We start from the raw sequence: 22,153 nt of genomic DNA on the forward strand, positions 1-22,153 counted from the left end.
AGCTATGATCATCTTTTCACGTTTCGACCGTCATTGTACCGAATAAGTACACTAAACCTGTAGTTATTTCACTAGAAAAAATTGCAAATCTTCGCTCACTTCATCCTTACATTCCCGCAAATCATCATCCATACTTCAATAGTACATTTACTAACCACGAAAATATGGATTACACACTAGAGAGAGAAGAAGAGGCAGCAGTGGATGACGATACTGTGCAGCTGCCCCTTGTCAGTTCAAAAGCTCAGATAACGTACGAATAAGTTGAACATTGGGGATTCAGAACTGAGAAGTTGCACCCGGGATTTTGCAAAACATGTATTTGGTAGAGCGTAAAATACGAGATCTGACATGGGTTGCATTTAAGTAAAAGTGAACACCTACAAAATGAAACAGATTGTGATGTTGAAAGGGAAGAAATTGGTAAGAAGGGAAATAGCTATTAGAATAGGTTATCTACTCGTACTTTTTCGGTGTTCGTTCCATCATGGTTCCTTTGGTGGGTCGACTTTCGTCCATTCGAAAGTCTCCTTGATCTCTCCTTTCAAGTAAACGATGAAGCGGATGGAAGTTAAGACGCAGCGCGACTCAAACAGAGAAGTCAGTGTATCTGCAGTAATTAATTCAACTGAGATTAAAATTACTTTGCAAACAACGAAACATTGTCATTAACAACTTAACAACGGTAAAGATAGTAAATGCTCTCAAAGCTAGAGCAACGAATAACTTAGAAAACTCAAAATCGTAGCTCGCGCTGTTACATTTTGCTTGGCTCGAAATCCAACTTCGACTACCTCTTCTAAAACTCTTCCCATGGCTTTTTGCTTGACGTCCCTTCCAGATTATTTCTTGGTTCATCGACGATTTCTTTTGTGACGTTGAAAAGTGCAGACTACATAGATTAACCATAGGTAAGGTGATGGCAGGAATGCGGACAGGGAAACAATCTGCTGTTTTAGTGAATAAGAAATTACATATGTAAGAATAAGACGACAGATAGCAAGAAAACCTCCTTGTCTATAAATAAATGAACTTTAGAAAAAAAAATGAATTGCAACTTCAACACTAATTAAACGATGAAGCCTTCCATTAATTTTAATTTAACATAAAATATCCCAATGTTCGAAAGTATACAAAAATGCATAACGATTTCATATATCTTCACAATACTTTAAATTACTACTGACACACTCATGGTTCCTTACAGCATAGTCCAAACTGGACCAGTGCTTAATCATCTTCGATTTATACTTTGTTTACTTATTTCTTTATATTCATTTTATTATTTATTAATATTTGAAAACAATATTAGTTAAGGTATTTCTTTCAAAATGCTAAATTTACAAGAAAACAATTTTGGCTATAACACTTATGAATGCAAATCTTATTTAAATTAAACAACATTGTATATGAAATCTGCGTTCAAACACCTTGAATACCTGTCAAATAGCATTTTACAATCATAATTTACAGTATTATTGTGTTAGGTTAGCATCTGAACACTTTTCAATGTCTTTACCGATCATTTTAATATATCATGCTCAGTGAAACTTTAATCGCATTTTTCTCAAAACTAGCTTTTGCCGCATACGTTTTTGCTATTCTAAGGACCTCAATTCTTAATTTTTCTATTTAATTTTTATTTAAATGGAAATTGCTAGAAACAGGTTATGTTCTATACAAATATCAATTACTTGACATCAAGCATTTACTTTTATTAGTACCTCTCGAAAACGAAGGAAGATATTCCGAAACAAAAATATAATTTTTGTCAATATTTGGATAACGCTCTAAATTTTATCTGCAACCACATAGGCCTGTCATGAAAAAAAAAAAAAAAAAAAAAAAGTGAAAATCTATTTACATCAAATTACAACTAATATTATTCGTTCAAAATAAACTAATTTTTTTTAAAATTTAATTTTAGAAGTTCTGAATGTAGATATTCCACAATTATAAATATTATCGCATTTTTTAAATATTTCCATCTTCGATATACCGGTACGTTCTATAATTCATTGCCTAATGTACTGGAATCCAAAAGTTTGTGCCAAGACGTATAAAAATAAAAAATAAAAAAAAAAAAGAGAGAGAGAGAGAGGTTTGCTGTTTCCAATAGTACACAGAATAACCTAATATAATCTACCTAATATAATTAAAATAAAGAGTTTGTCTGTGAGCTTGTCTGTCTGTCTGTGTGCGGCTTGGGGACCAGACGAGTGGACCGCGAGTTACCAAAATTTAGTCACGGATACCTTGGTCCAGGCTCCAGATCAAGACGAAGCTTTTTTTCTTCTTTCAAATTTCGAACCAGGGGGGTCTCAGGGGCGGGGGCGTTTAACGGAACCGGCTTGGGAACCAGACAAATTGACCGAGAGTTACCAAATTTTTGTCACGGATACCTTGGTCCAGGCCCCAGACCAAGGTGAAGCAATAGTGTCAAAATTCGAACCAGAGGGGGTCTCAGGGGGGCGTTCAGCGGGACCGATATTAGTGTCGAATTTACAGTTTTCGCGGTCGCTAAAATCAATGGTGAAACTCCGATCGCATTAACTTCCAAATTCACCGTATTCGGCTCCGGGCCGGGGGGGAGGGGGAAGGAGATATCGAGACATGTAAAAGTGATCCAAAATGACCGATATTAGTGTCAAATCCATAGTTTTCGCGGTCGCTGAGGTCATTGGTGACGCTTCCATTAGCGATGACTTGCAAATTCAGTTACAACAGTTTGTGGTGGACAAACACCGTGCTCGTGGGTTTTCTCGGGGTTCTCCCGTTTCCTACCACTTTCTTCATTTCACTCATCTCTCATCATCACCGTCTCCTTTAGCCTAACCGGCATAACCGTGGGACGTAAAACTCAAAGATTTTCAGTTACAATAGTATGCAGCCGGGAGTCAGCGGGGCGGGGAAGAATACCGAGATATGTAAAAATAAACGAAAATGACCGATATTTGTGTCAAATCCATAGTTTTCGCGGTCGCTGAGATCAGTGGTGACACTTCCATTAGGGATGACTTGCGAGTTCAGCTACCATTGTACGCGAGCCTGGAGTCAGCAGGGATGGGGATACCGAAACATCTAAAAATAATCCAAAATAATCGATATTAGTGTAAAAATCCATAGTTTTCGCTGTTGCTGAGATCAATAGTGAAACTTCCATTAGCGATGACTTGCAAATTCAGCTACAATTGTATGCGGGCCTGGAGTCAGCGGGGAAATACCAAGACAAGTAAAAATAATCCAAAATAACCGATATTAGTGTAAAAATCCATAGTTTTCGCGGTCGATGAGATCAATAGTGAAACTTCCATTAGCGATGACTTGCAAATTCAGCTACCATTGCATGCGGTCCGGGCGGGAGGATACCGATACATGCAAAAATAATCCAAAATGACTTATATTAGTGTCAAATGCATAGTTTTCGCGGTCGCTGAGATCAATGGTGACGCTTCCATTAGCGATGACTTGCAAATTCAGTTACAACAGTTTGTGGTGGACAAACACCGTGCTCGTGGGTTTTCCTACATGTTGCTTTCGAAATGTAGGAAAGCAACATTGATCGCAACGTAATCAATCAAAATGACTAGCATAGCGGTCATTTTGGATTAAACTTGAGATTAGCGACGACTTGTAAATTGAGCTACAATTGCATGCGGGCCGTGAGTCAGCGGGGGGGGGGGGGGGGGAAACCGAGACGTGTAAAAATAATCCAAAATGACCGATACTAGCGTCAAATCCTAAGTTTTCGCGGTCGATGAGATCAATAGTGAAACTTCCATTAGCGATGACTTGCAAATTCAGCTACAATTGTATGCGGGCCGGGAGTCAGGGGGTGGGGGTGATACCGAGACATGTAAAAATAATTCAAAATGAGTGATATAAGTGTCAAATCCATAGTTTTCGCGGTCGCTGAGATCAATGGTTACAAGACTTTTGCGGGTTATCCGTAAAATTAAGGCGTAAAAATGCAGCGAACACCACCTATGGATAGAAAAAGAACTCCAGAACCTAGGCAGACAAGAGAACAGTCTCCAATAAGCAACACAAATCCTACTATGTCCCAAACTAAAGTGGAGGATGAGGAAAGAAGAAAAAGGGGGTAGAGAAGAAGCATCACCAGAACAACAAGCAACAAAAAAGAACTGTAGTAGAAACAATTGGTTTTGACACAATGGATCAGTATGAACAAGAACTTGCCTACATAGAATGTTTCCTAGATTGGAAGAAAATTGGACGCATACATCTGGACAAACTCAAAAAACGGATGGCTGTCTGGGTCACGGATAGGTCCCAATTAGAAGTAAAATTGACCCAAATGGAGAAAATAAACAATAATTTACAAGACAAATACAGTATGACGCTCTGCAAAAAGAAAAGTTGATGCTTGAAGCACACCTCTTGAGCGGTCAAAAAGGATCGCATCTGGAGGATAAGACAATCATAGAAAATCAACAAGAAATTGAGAAGCAAGAAAAATAGAAAAATTGAAACAAGAAAAAAATGAAATTAAGATGGATAGAGATCGTCAATATAGAAGGATGGAGTTGGAAATATCCGAAACCAGGAGCGATGCTAAAAGAGAAGTACAGGAAAAAAATAAACAATTTAGGATACTAGAAGATAAATATAATCAACTGGAAAAGGAAAACACGAAACTGACAGAAGAGATAAAACAATTGTGGAAAAGTCTAGCTGAACATGAAACCAACTCATTACGAGAAACATCTACGGTATCCTCAAGGATAAGAAGTGGAAAAGAATTAAACACCGAACATGTGACAGAAGAGTTGCGGGAAATATCTAAGAAATTAGACAATTTGAGGGTAGAGAAAATGGAAACAGAAGAAGGTGTGGCACCAACATCCGGAAGGAAATCAACATGTAGTCAAATCCGGAAGGAAAATAACAGAGAATGAAAAGAAGATTATGGAAGTTACTGCGAAAACAAAACCGGCCTTGATATTTAAGCCCAATGAAGGAAAGTCAACTAAACAAATTGTGCAAAGACTAACTGGAACAATCGATCCCAGAAAAGATAAACTAAAAATCACCGGAGTAAGAACAACAAAAGATATCGTTGTCTTAGAAACAGCAACAAAAAAAGACATAAATAAAATAACATCCAAAGAAGAAATCAAGAAAAATTTTAATTTTGAAGAAAGCAGGAAGAAGAATCCGCTTATGATCATTTACGGAGTCCCATCAGACCTTAAGGACGAAGAATTAATTGGGGCACTAATAGAACAAAACTGAGGATAATGAAATGGAAGAAGCAAGACATACAAAAGCCCGCTTTAGAGCAGGTAAGAAAAATCAAAAGAAGTGCCACTTGGTTGTAGAAGTAACACCGCAAATAATAAAAATCCTTATAAACAAAGATAAAATTTATATAGATTATGAATCACATAAGATAAAAGGATTTTATACTTGTTCCCAAATGCTTTGTATGTCAAGAATTTGGTCACATCAGCAAATACTGCGATAATAAAGATAAAAAAAGGTGCAGGTATTGCGGAACTCTAAGACATAAAAGCGAAGATTGTGACGATAAAGATAAAAACATATGTGTTCCATGCATATTACGACACAAAGTATGTCTAGCTCTCAATAAAGAAGAATGTGTTTCCTATAGGTATGCAAGAGAAAGGATAATTAGCAAGATTAATTATGGCTGAAAACAAAATCAATACCCGAAAAAGGAAAAATAAATCACCAAGCAAATTAAAACGAGACAAAAGAAGGATGGAAGAATTCTTCGAAAGAAAACGAAACGAAGCTAAGTCAACAAAAAACAAATATGTACAAACGGATAACATTGAAATCGAGAGTACTGAAAGAAAACAAAATACTGAAGGTGAACTTAAATGTTATTGGAAAATAGGATTAGGAGCAGATATTCAAAATCTCAAATTGCAAAACAAGAAACAATACCCCAATTAAAAGATTCATTTACTTAGGAGAAGAAAAATTTTTGTTTCCGGAAATAGAAAAACCAATACAGGAAGATATAATAACCTCGACAGAAACAGAAACAATAATAAGTGGCCCAATTATAGCTGACCCCCGTCCTCTTTATGAGAAAATGGATCATAAATATAAATTAGCTAAACTTGAGGATAAACAAATCTTAACTGTAGCATTCAGGCAGATAGTTAGGGATTTACACGAAAAAGGAAGAAGCATCACATATCCAGTATTGGAGGAGGTTGATAGAATGGAACCAAGGATCTATGACTTACCAGCTAATGGATGGGAGCTAATAGAGCTAGTTGATGAAGCCTTTGAAAGAAGAGGAATATACTGGAATTTGGAAAATGTCTATAAACAAATAGTTAACGCACATGGAATAATATATTTTGATTTTAGTAAATCAGGAAAGGAGGCTTTAGTACATACAAAATATGCATGAAACATCAAAAACATTAAACATTTTGCAGAACAATGCCCAAAGGTCCAAGGTTGCAACGATGGAATTAAGAAGATATACAGAAATTAATGAAATTGATATTATCGCAATACAGGAACCTTATATTGTGAACAATAAACTTGTTTCTTTTCCAGTGACTACGAGAGTAATATATGGAGGTAATGATTCGAAGACTGTTATCGTCGTTATGATAACTCGAAATTTTAAAAATATTACAACATTGTGACAACTGGATGGTTTGTACCGAGATTTCTTATGGCGCATACAGCTTTTGGTTTATAAGCTCTTATTTTCAATATAGTATGAACATTCATATTTTTTTTACAGAAGTTACAAAATCTAATTTGGCAACATCTTCGGTTGATGCGAACGCAAAATCCAGCATTTGGGGTTCTCCAATTACAGATACAAGGGAGAAACACTTGAAGATCTTATTCAACAGAATGAACTACTAGTATTAAATAGAGGGAATCACTCAACTTTTGTGGGCCTCATGCGATCACAAACACCAGACAACGTCTATTCCATCATGGCGAAATATATAAAATTGAACCTCCTGTCTTCCCCTCTCCCCTTAAAACTGGAATTCTGGAATTGGATTACAGTCAGCTTATTTGTAATGAGGGATTAATATACAAATTTTCATCTTCCTAACTTGAGGTGCATGTGAGATACTCTATTTTTCGCATTAATTTTGAACCCCATATTCCTTTAGGATAAGCCTTTTAACCAAACTGGTGACCGAAACTTAGCACGAAGTAGATGAGAAGTACGTTCCAAAATTCATTTGAGTTGTCAGTCATTTTCTGGTGATGTGACCACAAACTATAGACAACATTGCCTTTAATTCTGAAGAAAAAAAAAATAATAACTGAAAATGCCCCTTTGCTAAACAGGAATTTTTTAAAACACTGAGACATGCATCCCCTTACTTTTAACAAGTTCATATACCGAGTTTCATCTGTCTAACTTCAGGGGCATTATGTGAACTGAATTCTGGGTAAAACATTTGAATCCCCTTTTATCTTTCTTAGCATATTTAATTCAATGAAATCCTTTCTTATTCAATGTAGTCGTAACAAATAAGTTTTCTATAGAAATCTCACGTTTCTGGATATATTAATATGGCCTCAATTTTCCATGAATCAATTTGACTGATCCATATACCAGTACATATTTCCTTTTTTTCTTTTCCAGGAGTGGAAATTTCGAAAACGTTGAAATAAGTATTTCCGTTATTTTGAGTTAAGAGTTTATATAAAGAATTTCATACCTCGAATTTACGCTAATCTTTACATTAAGCATTTTCTGAGTAAATAGTGGGAAACCTTAATATTATATAAATTGTTCCCCTTACCCTCTTCAGATGCGGAATTTTCGCACACATTGAAATATGTATTTAACTATTTTTATTTAAGAGTTTATATAACGATTTTCACATTTTGAACGTAGGGAATCTTTACCATCGGCACTTTCTCAATAAAGAAAAGGAAATTTGGATATTAGAGTAATGATAACATTTTCCCTCAAGGAGCTGAATTCTCTAAAGTTTTGAAACACACATTCTCTTATTTTTATTTTAGAGTTTATAAATCAAGTTTCAGATCTTCAAATTGAGTGAGTCCCCTCGTTCAGCACCTTGAAAATAAATAAAGGGAAATTTCAGTATTATTTATCTAACGATCACCAGACACAGCTCAGAGGCCATTTTATACTGGATATTCAACAACAACAATGGAAAGGATTTGGGAAGGTATCGGCCAGGGCATGTTTAGTAGATACCATCCCGGCATTTGACTGGTAGGACTGAGGAAAATCCTGAAAAACCCCAGTCACGATGATCGGCATCGGGAATCGAACCCACGACCTCCCGAATGTGAAGCCAACGCTCTACCACTTGAGCTACTTCGCTCAGTAAATTGTTCCCCAGTATCCTCTTAGGAGCGTAATTTCCGAAAACGTTGAAACGTACATTTTCTTATTTTTATTTAAGAGTTTATATACCGAATTTTACATTTTCAACTTACGTGAATTCTCACATTAGGTACTTTAAGAATAAGTTAAAGGAATTTTTCAATATTATTTAAATTGCCCTCTTTACCCCCTTTGGAGTGTAATTATCAGAAACGCTGAAATAAGTCGTTTCCTTATTTGTAATTGAAACTGAGGACTAGTCCAAAATATACAAGGAGATACAAGTGCGCATTCAAATACGCTTACTTCCAGAACTGACGTCACCTAGTGTGCGTGAAGAGGTTCAAGTTCACAAACCTGAGAGTATATAGTACTAAAAAAAATAAATAAATAAAATACACGTGTACCTAAGCTGGCAGTTCCACACAGTAGGAGTAACGATACTGTTAAAATGACTTCCTACTAAAATTTAAAGGAGACGGTGATGATAAGAAATGAATGAAATAACAGAATGAAGAAAGTGGGAAGAAACGGGAGAACTCCGAGCAAACCCACGCACACGGTGTTTGTCAACCACAAAGCTCACTTGGCGCGAGCTGGGATCAAACCATGGACCCCATGCACCAGAGGTGAACGCTCTAACAGTGAGCCACAGCAGCCCGAGTATTCACAGAGAATTCGTTAATCAAGCATTAGTCACGCGATCAGCCGTATTAGTTCTGTAATAAGGAGGGTTACTTTTTGGTATTCAGAGTCTGTTTGAAGTTTAGTTAGTAAGTTGATTTGGGTATGATTAGCTGATATAACACGTTTCCACTTCACTATCACATCAGACACAGTGGACCTAGGGATGTTTAGGAGTGTGGAAATCTCGCCCAATCTGCACCCAATCACCTGACCACGTTCGAAGTCCGTGAGTTTCGCGGAGCGCCCCATTCTGCCTTCTCACGATGTCTAATGACTACTGAGGTCGCTGATAATGAGTACCTGGCAGTAGGTGGCAGCACAAAGCACCTAATACGAAAAACGTATATTTCTGTGGCTGTCCGGATACTTTTGATCACATAGTGTATGTACACCACTCCTTTAATGTTAGCACCGTGATAGAATGGAGTTATGGCTACAAAAGATACTAAAATAAAATTAATTAAGATAGATGCATTTAAATTATCTTAAGAAATCTTATGAAGTTCCTGCTTTATGGCAGCGAACTGTTAAAATAACGGGGCCAGAATCATTTTAGTTACTACCGTTATGTTAAAATCAAAGATATATTTTTATGGAGATACGTACCTTATTTGTGCTGTGTAAAATTGCCGGAAATTTTCAACCCATTAAAAAACTTTCGGAAATATCGGCAAAAACCGGAAAATATAATTTAAAAACTATTTCTTCGCCTGATGTTAATCTTATTTGCTGTAACATGTCTGCAGCGTATGTACAATGTATTTCGCTAGTGAGAAAAGTACTTAAAGCAACAGATTTTAATTTTAGTTTTTAGTTTTCTGACTTCTGGTAAAAAACCCTCTTTATTATTTGTATATTTTTCGAGCAACTCAGAAAGAGAGATGATATTTACATATGCATGGATTCGACACTAATATTGGTCATTTTTTATCATTTTTTAAATATATATATCAATCCTTCCCCGTCAATGAAATTACAGCATTGAATTTGGATTTAAACGGCATCGGGAGTATCAGTGTTCACCTCAGCGACCCCAAAAACTATGGATTCGACACTAATATCAGTCATTTTCAATATATATCCCTCCTCCCTTCCTCCAAGTTGAATCTTCAAAATGTAATGATAAAAACCATCCGAGCCCGAACCCTATCTATGCTAAAATTTTATCAAGATCAGTCTGGTGGTTCAAAAGTTGTTAAGTTACAAATATAGGCATTTTCATTTGTCACACTAGAAAACAGGTGTTTGTTTACATACAAAATTTTGTGCATGAAGTTTATACAAAAGTCTATATTAGATAAAATCTTAAATCTTTAAGTTTCACGTCCCACAGTTATGCCGGTTAGGCTAAAGGAGACGGTGATGATGAGTAATGAAAGAAAATGGTGGAATGAAGAAAGTGGGAGGAAACAGAAGAACCCCGAGGAAACCCACGCACACGGTGTTCGTCCACCACAAAGTTCACTTGGCGGGGGCTGGGATCGAACCCGGGACCCCAAGCACCAGAGGTGAACGCTCTACCACTGATCCACCGCGGCCCAAAGTCTATATTAGAATATTAAATAATAGTAATTATATGTTTTAGTGCATGAGTATTAGTGAAATTTGTCTACCGCTGTCTCTTTTAAGAAGTATTTTGGTTAAAATTAACAAAATTTCACCAGATCAAAGAGCATATTAAGAACTCAGTTTCATTCAAGAGCTCTATTTGTTGCAGCAGAAACGCTTCATGATGGTAGATGGTGAATGCAGCTGTTAAAGTCCTGTAATTAATGCACAACCACGAATGAACGACTAAAAAGCATATAAAAGAAATGAGTGAAGACTATTAATTTTCAAGAATAATTATAACAGTTTTAGTTTCGATTGCTTCTTTTTTAAATAATCGCAATATTGAAGTTTCTAAACTTACACTTTCACGCATTTAAGAAAAGAAAACGGTTCCATTACTAGTAAAATTAACCTAATACAAAGATATTTGTTATTTTTCCTATTTTTCCGGAAAGAAACCGGAAAAAACGGTTTTTTACCAACAGGTTCAAAATTTCCGGAAATTTACTACACTAGGTACAACAAAGGAGAGTTTGAAAGGCAAAAGTTTCATAGTTTGTGGCACATTTTGAACTACATAATAGCATCAGTAGCTGCATTATCTGCAATATTGCGATTTGTAATTACTAACATTTATAAATTAATTAATTAATGTATAAAGTAACTAATTATTTACTTATTTTCTGATTTCACTTTTAGGATTGAAATGGAAGGTGTGGGTTCATCTGAAGTTACTGAGACTGATCTACCTCCTTGCAGCATAGGTTGTGCACATCCAGACTCAAAATGCCACCAGATTACATATGGTTCTACGAAGAAAATTCTGCCAGTTAATAATGAAACTTTTGCAGAGAGTGAAATTGAACTTATTTTATGGAGATCTAAATTACAAGGCACCAATGAGAATATAACTATTCGTTTCCATCATAAACAGTGGTATTTGCATCACTATGAACTAGTTCACAAGAAATGTTGTGATCCTTTTGCAAGGCACAAGAAAATAGTGCGACGTGATTTGCGAACAGTGACGCTGGAACTTGCGAAAACCGTCAAGAAACATCTGAACATACTCGTTACCCCAGGTCGGAAAATGTGCTCCAGCTGCCGAAAAAGAGTGAAGGAAAGTGCGACTGTCAAACAAGGGAAATCGTCTTCAGACACGCCAGAGCCAGCATCTCCACACAAAAGTTCCGACAGCGAATTCAAATTTAATCCGAATACAACAGAAGCTGCAGTGGAAGAAGAAGAAGCAAAGCTTGATGCAAGTTTAACATATTTAGACCTTTCACCCTTGTTGCTCCTGCATGTAATTCCTGCACATCAGCGTGTAGCAGTTGGGCATAAAAAATCAAAATGATGCACGAATCAGCAAAGTTGACAGAAACGCAGTTTAAAGCTTGATGATACAGAACACTTGTTATCTGACACCAGTGATTCGGACTTAACCAGTGCAAATGGAGTAAAAGAAAAAGCAGCAGACCTGGATCCTCTAGTTCTGTTAATGAAGCAGAAGATAGCAATAGCAAATAGACGTGAAAAACTTCAAATTCTCACTATTGCTTCAGAGTCATGGTCCCGCAAAAAAGTGTCCGATATTTTTAATGTTAGTGAATATATGGTTAAGCACGCTATGGCATTAAGTAAAAGCAAGGGTATATGCTCCTTTCCAGAACACAGATTAGGGAAAAAGACTACCTGGAGAAACCGTAACTTTAGCTCTAAATTTCTATCAAGATGATGAATTTAGTCGGATACTTCTTGGAAGAAAAGATTTTGTGAATGTTAAATCTCCACATGCAAAAACGACTAATACTGTGCAACCTAAGTGAGCTTTATTGTTGCTTTCAAAGAAAAACATCCTGACATTAAAATTGGATTTTCAAAATTCTGCTTATTAAGGCCTAAATGGTGTGTTGTTGCAGGTTCAACAGATACACAGTGTCTGTGTGTGTACTACTCATCAAAATGTAGATTTGTTGTTGCATGCCATTAGTTTAAAAAAGGAAGATCTTGATCATGCAATTTCATTGATGGCGTGTAATGAAAGTACTAGAAATTGTATGGGAATGTGTGTGAAATATCCCCAGGATAGCAGTAAATTAACAGTATTTCTCCAAAACAAAATCGAAGAGTACTTGAGTGATGAGCAGGTGATCTTTGCATGGATCAATGTTGATCGTAGCCAGTAGAAACAACACTACAAATTCCAGAATATATTGATCATTTTGTTCAGAAGCTTCAAGGATTAATACCCCATTCTTTCATTGCTAAGAGGCAGGCAACTAACTTAAAGAACGTGAACAAAATCTCTCATGATGAAACCATTATATTGATGGACTTTGCAGAGAATTATGGTTTTATATTACACAATGAGATGCAGACTTACCATTGGAATCAAGTGTCAAGTACGTTACACGCTGTTGTACTTTATTTTGTTGACACCAACCGTTTAACTGAGAAATCTGTTTTTTATCTGATGTTTTACATCGTGATGTACATCATGCCTTTTGTATACAAGGTCCAATCTGAAACCATGTCATTCTTAAAGAGTAAATATCCAGAAATTAAAAAAGTAGAATATGTAACAGATGGGTGTGCTGCACAGTATAACTTGTAAGAACTTGTTAAATCTGTGCCATCATCTCCAAGATTTTGGCATATCCGCTTGTTGGTCTTTCTTTTCAACCAGCCATGGCAAGTCGCCTTGCGATGGGATTGGTGGCAGTGTGACACGCTGTGTTACAAAGGCAAATCTGGAGAGGCCATTTCAAAACCAGATAATAAATCCAAAACAAATATATGACTTTTGACATAGAGCTGACTTATATGACTTTTGCAAGCGTCAGTTGTCGAAAATTACATTTTTTTTATATCTACCTGAAACTGGGATTTACAATATAAGAAGTGTGTTAGCAAATCGTTTCCAGATTGCTCAGACTGTAGCACGCACAAGAAGTTTTCCTAAGTTTGTACCACTGTCAAATACAGTTATAACAGCAAGACGATTGAGTGCAAATGAAACACCAGATATAGAGTTTAATTTTGCACCAGAATATGATCAGTACGAAAAGTTGGCTTGCCAGGACATTAAAGTTAATTGCTTTGTAGCACGCATTTATGATCATAAGTAGTGTACCGGACTAGTAGTAGAAGTAGATGCTAACAATTTGGATATAAATATAAAATTCATGCATTCAGCTGGGCCTGCAGCATCCTTTTATTGGCCTAGCAGAGCTGACACGTGCTGGGTCAAGGTACTGCAGATTTTATCTGTTATTGAGACTCCATCTACTCGTACTGGTAGGCAATTCCAACTGAGTAATAAATGTAAATTATTAATTGAACAGCAACGGAAAACTGTTGCAAAAAATTTAATATATAGGCCTATGTAAATGTGTTTGAGTGGTGGGAAATATTACAATTACCTGTACATTGTGGAAAACTGCATTTTTATTTCTTGTTTAGCACTATGGCAAATACCCCAAATGGTTTTCATTTCATTATATAGGAAATTTTATCCTCTTTCAGAATATCTAGGAGCGAGAGCTCTGAAATTTTGCACAAGTTAGTTTTGGTGATTGTAGGTCAAGCGTACCAAATACCATCAAATTCCGAGTCGGTGGGTGACATGGCCTGGATGAACTGACGTGGAATGACCCTACTAGCGACAATAGAATAACTGTGTTGTAATGATAAGGGAAGATACCTTATTGATAAGTTGTATGTATCCCTCAGAAAATTGGAAATTTTCTACTCATCTTTCACTGTTCACTTAAAAAAGTTCTGCTATTGTAGAGTAGTCGGCCTAATAGCTGCTTCATAGTTTATTCACCCGATAGGTAAAGGAAGACAGGTAATTAATTGCCTTTGTATTCTCATAATGTTAGTTTATTGTGGCTAAATCAGAGTACCTTCTACTCTAAATTAAGTAGTAACATGTGATCAACTTAGTAAACTACTACGTGCTAATCAGAGATTCTAAATACACTTCTAATAACCATGCGTTAGTCAAACCCTTATTATGGCACTAATCATACGTCAAAGCGACTCTGCAGAAGGCCCAATGTGTTTATTGGAAGTTAAGTACGATGAATAATAAGCAGCTACTACGAAGTTAAACTAATTCTTCTTATGCTTCAATTCAGTTGATCACCTATTAGTTTATTAGTATCGTAAATTACTTGGATGACAAATGTGCAGTAACTTGGACTCTCTGATTAGTAATATAAAATGTACTGATGAGAAGGATTTCTTTAACTATCAGTAAAGAGTAAAAAAATGCGAGTCGTGGTTCGGATCACGCTCCGCTGTTGGTTCTGTTCTTTATAAGCTCTACGCTGCGTAAATAATAAAGTAAACCACAATTAGAATAATGATTAACCCATGAGGAGGATCTAATAGACCAATTCATTCAAAAGATGTTGAAAAACGAAAAAACTTTTACAGTGTTTTATATGGATAGAATAGTATTATATGAAACCTTTATAAGTTACTTTCTAAAATACAACACAAACTACCCGAAATACCAGCATAATCTACAGAACTACTAACAAACACACCATATTCTCACGTTCATTCTTTGTGTATTTAAAACAAACAAACAAAAAAAAAAGTGCGGCTTATAAATAGGAATGCGAATTATAAATGCATATTTCCTTTAACATAGCCGCGCTTACTTGGTGAATGTGTACTTGAAGTATGAGTCATTACCACTGGCGCATTTAGGGGGGCTATCGGGCTCAAGCCCTCTCCCTCCCGAAATAAATTTGTCAGTTTTCCGCATTCAATGTACAACAATAATCCTTCATACCATTTCTAAGAATTTCATCGACTTTCCATTTTCTTACGCTCTTTGTTCAGAAATAATACTGTATTTGTCAAATTTCATTCCATGTAAGAACTGCGTTCCTTTTTTCTTTCTTTCGTCCATTCTACTCTCCTGTTTCTTTTTCTTAGTTGTTACTTTCTTTCGTTTCTCCTATTATACTTTCGACGACCGTTGTTAGTTGTGATTCAAGTCGGCCGTCGTCAGTAACACCAAAACTAAAAGGAGATGATGATAACAGAGACTGGTGTTCCACACCAACTTGCACGGATATCAACATAACGGAACTTTAGTTATTATAGCAAAGGATAGTTTACATCGTTTAGTTATAAAGAAACGTAAATATTTGAATTAAAGAAAATCAAGTTGGGGGAGGGGAATAAGTAGCCCGGGAAATTAGGTAGACCAAAAGGATACTTCCTCTTCCTTCTACGAAAAGAATAAAAGCTTAGATTCACTGCTAATATTTGTGTGTATTATATCACGTAAGATTCACCAGTCTGCAATTCTTGGCATTAAAACTGCAATCAGTATATTTCAGCTTCAACTTCTTCTCAACATTTTCTTTCAAGGTAGAAACGTACACAGGTAAAACTGGATATTCCCATTTCTTCTAAAATGAAATCAGTTAAGTTCAAATGAGATTACAAATATTGAACTTGTATTTGCAGGAGCGTCATTTCAGATTTGCTGGGGGTAAGATCGTCTATCGACATACGAGTTTCACGTTCTTTCCTAGTACATTAGTAGACAATAGATTAAAATATATTTAATTCTCAAACTTAGGTGGTCTACTGCTCCTGCCCCTACTTTCCCGTGTTGTGCATACTCCCCCCCCCCCTCAGAAACAAAATCATAAATACGCCACTGGTCATCACTGTTGTTGGGTTAACGCTGCCTGCCACTTAAATAAGTGGGAGTGGTCAGTACAGTAGTAAGTCCTTTAAACAGGATCCAGTTTGTGCTAAACTAAAGTTTTGTGTAAGTTACATGTAGAAGCAGAGTTCTTATTTCTAGCCATTTTCATGTTACCAAGTATTTATAAGGCAAGTTGCAGTTTATACACGCAAGAATACGGTGTAACAATGATACAAATATCAACTTTCATATTTCTAAAACTACAGTTACTCACTTCAACAATGTCAGCACCAACAACAGAAGTTACTTTTACTCTGTAATAGGTTCCATTCACTAAAGCTACACAAACGTGACCAACTACCACTACTGAGGATGGCATTTTGTAAACAACTCCTTTAGTAAGATAAAAGAACCTGTAAAAATACAAAATTATCAGAACTTTGATCCTTTCAGAAAAAAAAAGTGTAGTAATAATAATAAAAAAAAAAACAATACAAAATGGAAATACGTCGATCCACAATTTCTCAGTACTGATTACCAATATTTCTTTGTGACGCTCGCTATTTAATACATTTTCTTTTACTATTTTGCCACTTGTTTGCAATCTAGATCAAGGATAATTATAAGTCAACCCCCCCCATATATATATATATATATATATATATATATATATATATATATATATATAGCCACTGTACTTTTTCAGGGGTAAATTCGAACCTAAGAGAAACGGGAATGGGGAATGCCGCAAACTTCATAACGAGGAACTACATAATTTTTATCGTTTATCGAACATTGTTAGGATATAAAGTCTAGGAAGTTGAGGTGGACAGGTCATGTTGTGAGAATGGAAGAAAGTAGGAACGTTCTGAAAGTTTTAACTGAAGTCCAATCGGAAAACGACCATTAGGAAGACCTAGGTGCAGATGAGAGGACAATATTAAGATGGATTCTCGGAGAAACAGGAATACAAAGTAGAAACTGGATCCAGTTGGCTAAAGATAGAAGTCCATGGAGAGCTTTTGTGAACGCGGCACTGAACCTCCGGATTCCATAGGCCATAGAATTATCATTAAAACAATTTACTTTAAGACATTTACATTTATTTGCTTTTAATCCATACTATTTAGCATTTTTTATATAGGAGCAGAAGAAATATTTTTACAATTTTAAATATCGTTCACGATATCATTCAATTTTCTGAGTTAAAAATAACCAATACTAACATATTAAAACTTAGAAAATAAGCAAACATTTTCTGTTATGGAATGGATGCTTGTTTTTGTAAAGAAACACAAGCATTTTCCATCGGGCTCAAATCAGCTTCTTCTGATGTTACAATTAATCGGTGTTAACCCACAAACTAATAGCTAATCTTCACAAACATGGAGTAGAATTATCACCTGGACAAATATTTAACAATCTGATTTTTTCAAAAAGTGGTTAAAGAGAGTTTTTAAAAAGAAAATCTATATAGAACGAATTTTAGATTTAAAGGATGACAAACTATAAGATTAACATCATCAGGTACATTCAAAACTACCCCGTATCGTTTAGTTCCCTAATACTGAACAATTAGGTCTGCTATAATTAGTCTCATCTTTTTATTCGAGGTCAGTCATTTACTTTAACAAATGCTGCATAATCGCATACTCAACAAACACTAGGCAACTACACTTCAGAGTTACAATCTTTGGTAGAATCCCAAGAAGAAAAATGCATACTTTCTCCTTATTTGCTCTTTTATCAATGACTTGCAATAAATGGGGCAGTTTGAGAGTTTTCAGAAAAAAGACGTATTCTCAATAACAAGCAAACAAACAAACAAACAAAAAAGTCTTCTCCATTCAATGAGCAACCTGCTACAATTGATCCATTCAATTGGAAGTTCAACAAGAAAACACCTAAAGGAGGTGTTTGCTGGTGACTGCATATGATCTTGAGCATGATAAGTTTAAGGAAAACATTTTTATTCAATGGCGTACTAAAAGTTTAATCGAGACAGCAGAAGTAAGGAACAATGTTACCGAGACGAGGGAAATTGAAGGTGTTGGGTTGGTGCGAATGAAATGGCCGATTTTACGTCTTGTGAGAAACCAAACACCTACCGCAACCAACGGATGGACCGAGGTCACGCGTATGCAACGAACTCTGTACATGTTCAGAAAACAGGCTGAGGTGTCGGAAAGCAATGTTGTTGAAAAGAATAGAACGAAAATGAACCATGGAGAACACGATTAATATTTATTTTCCTTTACGAGTTCAAATAGGATATTCTGGACATTTATCCGCCAAAAACATCAACAATGCAATTGGGCCAGAAGTGGTAAATGAACACACCATACGCCGTTAGTTTGTGAAATTTCGTGTCGGTGACACAACACTGAAAAGTAAACCTCGCGGTCGCCGACTAACAGCTTTTTCTTATGGGTTCCTCAAGAACATCGTGGAAGCGGACCCTTGAAAAAGTGTTCGTAGCTTTACAGATGAGTTAGGCATACACGATACAATTGCCGTAAGGCGGCTCTGCGCAATCGGTGAGAAAGTGGAAATCACGAATGCCACATAAATTGACACCAGCCAACAAAGATCGCCGTCTGGAGGTGTGCAGTTCTTTGAGTATAAGGAATAACGGGCAAAGTTTTCTGCATCGGACGGTAACTTCTGATGAAAAATTGATGAACTACGAAAATAGTGTAAGGCCAGAAGTGGTTAGAAAGCGGGTTTTTAAATCCCGCAGAATGGGTTATTGCTAGTATGGTGGTCTATGGTGAGGATTATCTTTCTCCATCGAGAAGAAACTATCACCGCTGATCGTTACTGTGCTAAACTCTATAAAACGCACTACAGATTTGTATATCAGCATCCTGCAATGGTCAACATCCATGATGTTCTCACGTTACTTGACAGTGCATCCCTACATATCACTCAAAAACGGTGCATGAGAAGCAGTGTGAAACCCTTTCTTAACCCACCGTAACCTCCTGGCATCTCTCTTATCGACTACTACTTCGACCGACATCATGATCACTTCTTGTTATTATACTCCAAACTTCCTTCATGAAAACCAATTCATGCCTGAACGATAACAAAAGTGTATAGCTGCAGTCAGAGGCTATTTTGACTAATCAGCAATTGAACGTTTCAAATGTTCCCATTCATCTTCAGGGATTGTAATGAAGAGACTGGAGATGTGAACATGTATATATAGTGACTATTTAAGAGCAGAGCTGTGAATGAGAACTTGTGATTGGCTGAGAGAAATGCTGGCTTCTGATTGGCTGTTGTTGTGTCTACAAGAAATGGCTTGTTGAATGTCTATTTTTGTTTCTGAAAAGGGCCGACCAGATAGGCTGAGTTGAAACCCAATGTCTCTCTTGAGACTGTTCCTTTCCCGTGAGATAGCTATGGCTTCCTTTATTGTTCTGTCGCAAAAATTGATGCACTTGGCTACTGTGGTGGTATTTGTAAAATCAAATCTGTGTCCAAGCTCTGGGCTTAGTTCTGACTTATCGGGTTGCTAAAGTATTATGTAGCTGTTGTGTTCGTAGAGGAATGTGAAAATAACGAAAGGAATGTGAAAAGAGGGAAAAACGGAAAAATCCCGAGAACCTCCCACACCCAGTAATTACTTACCGCAATATCATATCGCACACCCATGCTTTGAATGTAGGAACTTTGGTCCCTGAAGTGAACGCTCTACGGACTACGCTACAGAATTTGTGTTAAATTAGTACGAACATACACAACATTTCTAACCCGTAATCTGAAATATGACTGACCGCTTGGATCACTTTTCTCCATTCAATGTAACACGTGATAATGAACCTTCAGTTAAGAAGGAATCTGCTTGCATCCCTAGTTTGAAAACCAAAGAGTTCTGGACAAAAACAAGATACAAAAGAGCAACAGAAACATGAAGATCCCATTTACGACTTTTTCCTACAGTAAAGACATGGTATCAACATTAAAACAGGAACTGCACATCATAAAACTTCGTTACCTCCACAGTGCACCGGAAAAAAATTATTTTACAATAATTTGAATCGCAAATTCTAACCGTCAGTTTTTTTCTTGTCTTTTATTTCACTACGAATTGCTAAATAAAGAAACCTAGTATTTAATGTCCTCTCTCAAACGATGCATTCCAGTTATAGAATATTTTTTACACGTCTTGTCTGAACAAAACAAAACAAAAAAAAAAAAAAAATCTTAGCGCAGGGTTGAATGGTTCAGACTTGGACACCACAGAAGTTAAGAGAAGAAACATTTAGAAATCTTTGAAATGTGGTCTTGGAGAAAGATGGACAAAACAAAATGAACGGGGAGAGACTAGCAAACGATATTCTAAAACGAATAGAAGAGAACAGGATGATCTTATCCAGCATTCTTCGTAGAAAGGTTAACTGGATTGGACACATCTAGCGAATCTTCAACCATATCACCATAGAGAGTAAGATATAGAATGAAAGCAAAGAATACGAAGAACGACACAACTGATCGATGATTTGAAAAATAGAAGAAAATATTGGGAGAGGAGGAAACTGAAGATCGAGAAACGTGGAAGAAACATTTCCAGATCCTGACCTAAGGGCAGGAGGATCTGCAATTTGTCGCAGGACCTGAATAATAATAATAATAATAATAATAATAATAATAATAATAATAATAATAATAGAAAATGCATACATAAATTTGGTTTAAGAATGACTAAAGAGAATTGAAAGAGTGAAGGTTTACTGGTACTCGTGCACATTCTCCAAAATATAATTGGTGCCTGAATTTTTCTAAGTTGTTTAAAATTGTGAGTTTGGCAACAATGCACTCGAAGTAATAGGAAGGGAAGTCAAAAGGAAAAAAAAAAGTAGTGAAGCCTTCCAAACACACTGTCTTGTTTGCTGTTTGAAATATTCAGATCCTTTTGCATTATTTAATGTAATATTAGTTTCAGAGGAAAATAGTACCTTGGCAAATGCAGAAAACTTTGTTTAGTTAAAAAAAACACATGCTTTTTAACCCAAAGAAAATTGTAAAAAAAAAGAGACGATTTTAAGGAGTTCTATCTCTATCAATATAACTGAAAGAAATTTCTACAGTGTGTTTCAATAGTGATGCGTGTTTAGTATGTTCTTTCTACTGAAATTCAAAACTTTTGAATCTGATTGGAATTCCAATGGGTGGTTTTATTTATTTATTTATTTATTTATTTATCTATCTATCTATTTAAAAAAAAAAACTTTTCTGCTGTTTCTAGTTTACAGTTTCTGATTTTATGATTCATTTCCTTTCTTTCTTTCTTCAGGAGAAGTCATACTTTAGAAAGTCGCTAACTAATTACTGTTTGTATCCGACGATTTCCCGAACACCAAGGTAATGAATAATCTAATCAATTTTTCTTATCTTTTCTTTCTTTTTTTTAAGGGGTACATACGAGGTGTGTTCAAAAAGTATCGAACCTTTGGTTGGCAAAAATATGTACATTTATTGATTTGGAAATCGGAAACACTAATCCCATTCAAAGTAGTTTCCTTGGTAATGCACACACTTCTCCCAGCGCTCACGCCATTGTTGAAAAGGCCCTAAATCGCGTACAGCAACGTCTGGGTTGTATAAAAGAAATTAATTTTTAGTTTACAAAGAAAGCTATTGAAAACAGTGGACCTACCGAAAGCTAATAACTTTAAGAATGGTTTCGAATAACGAGACAGATAATAAACCAATTTCCTCCATCAGTCTTACTTTTTAACTTTGTAACTGAACTACATTTAGTAATTTAGCAGAATGGTAGTGAAGAAAGTATGTCCGGAAGCTTATTGTTTGTTTGTTTGTTTATTTAGTTTAGTGTCCCTTTTCAACAAGGCTATTAGTAGCAGGACCTCAAGTTTAAG

The 22,153-nt window shown here is 36.0% G+C and overlaps 1 protein-coding gene across 4 annotated transcripts in view; it reads right to left on the reverse strand.

The window, feature by feature from the left end:
• LOC145673888 (tudor domain-containing protein 5-like) overlaps positions 1-22,153 on the reverse strand; it is a 171,819-nt gene that overhangs the window by 66,777 nt on the left and 82,889 nt on the right. For all 4 annotated transcript variants that reach the window (XM_081743680.1, XM_081743682.1, XM_081743681.1 and 1 more), the window contains exon 7: positions 16,540-16,678. In XM_081743680.1, coding sequence (XP_081599806.1) covers positions 16,540-16,678 — 139 coding nt within the window. The remainder of the gene's footprint in view (positions 1-16,539; positions 16,679-22,153) is intronic.

The sequence above is a fragment of the Thermobia domestica genome, chromosome 17 (assembly GCF_964235325.1).
Source record: "Thermobia domestica chromosome 17, izTheDome1.hap1.1, whole genome shotgun sequence".
Taxonomy (NCBI): domain Eukaryota; kingdom Metazoa; phylum Arthropoda; class Insecta; order Zygentoma; family Lepismatidae; genus Thermobia; species Thermobia domestica.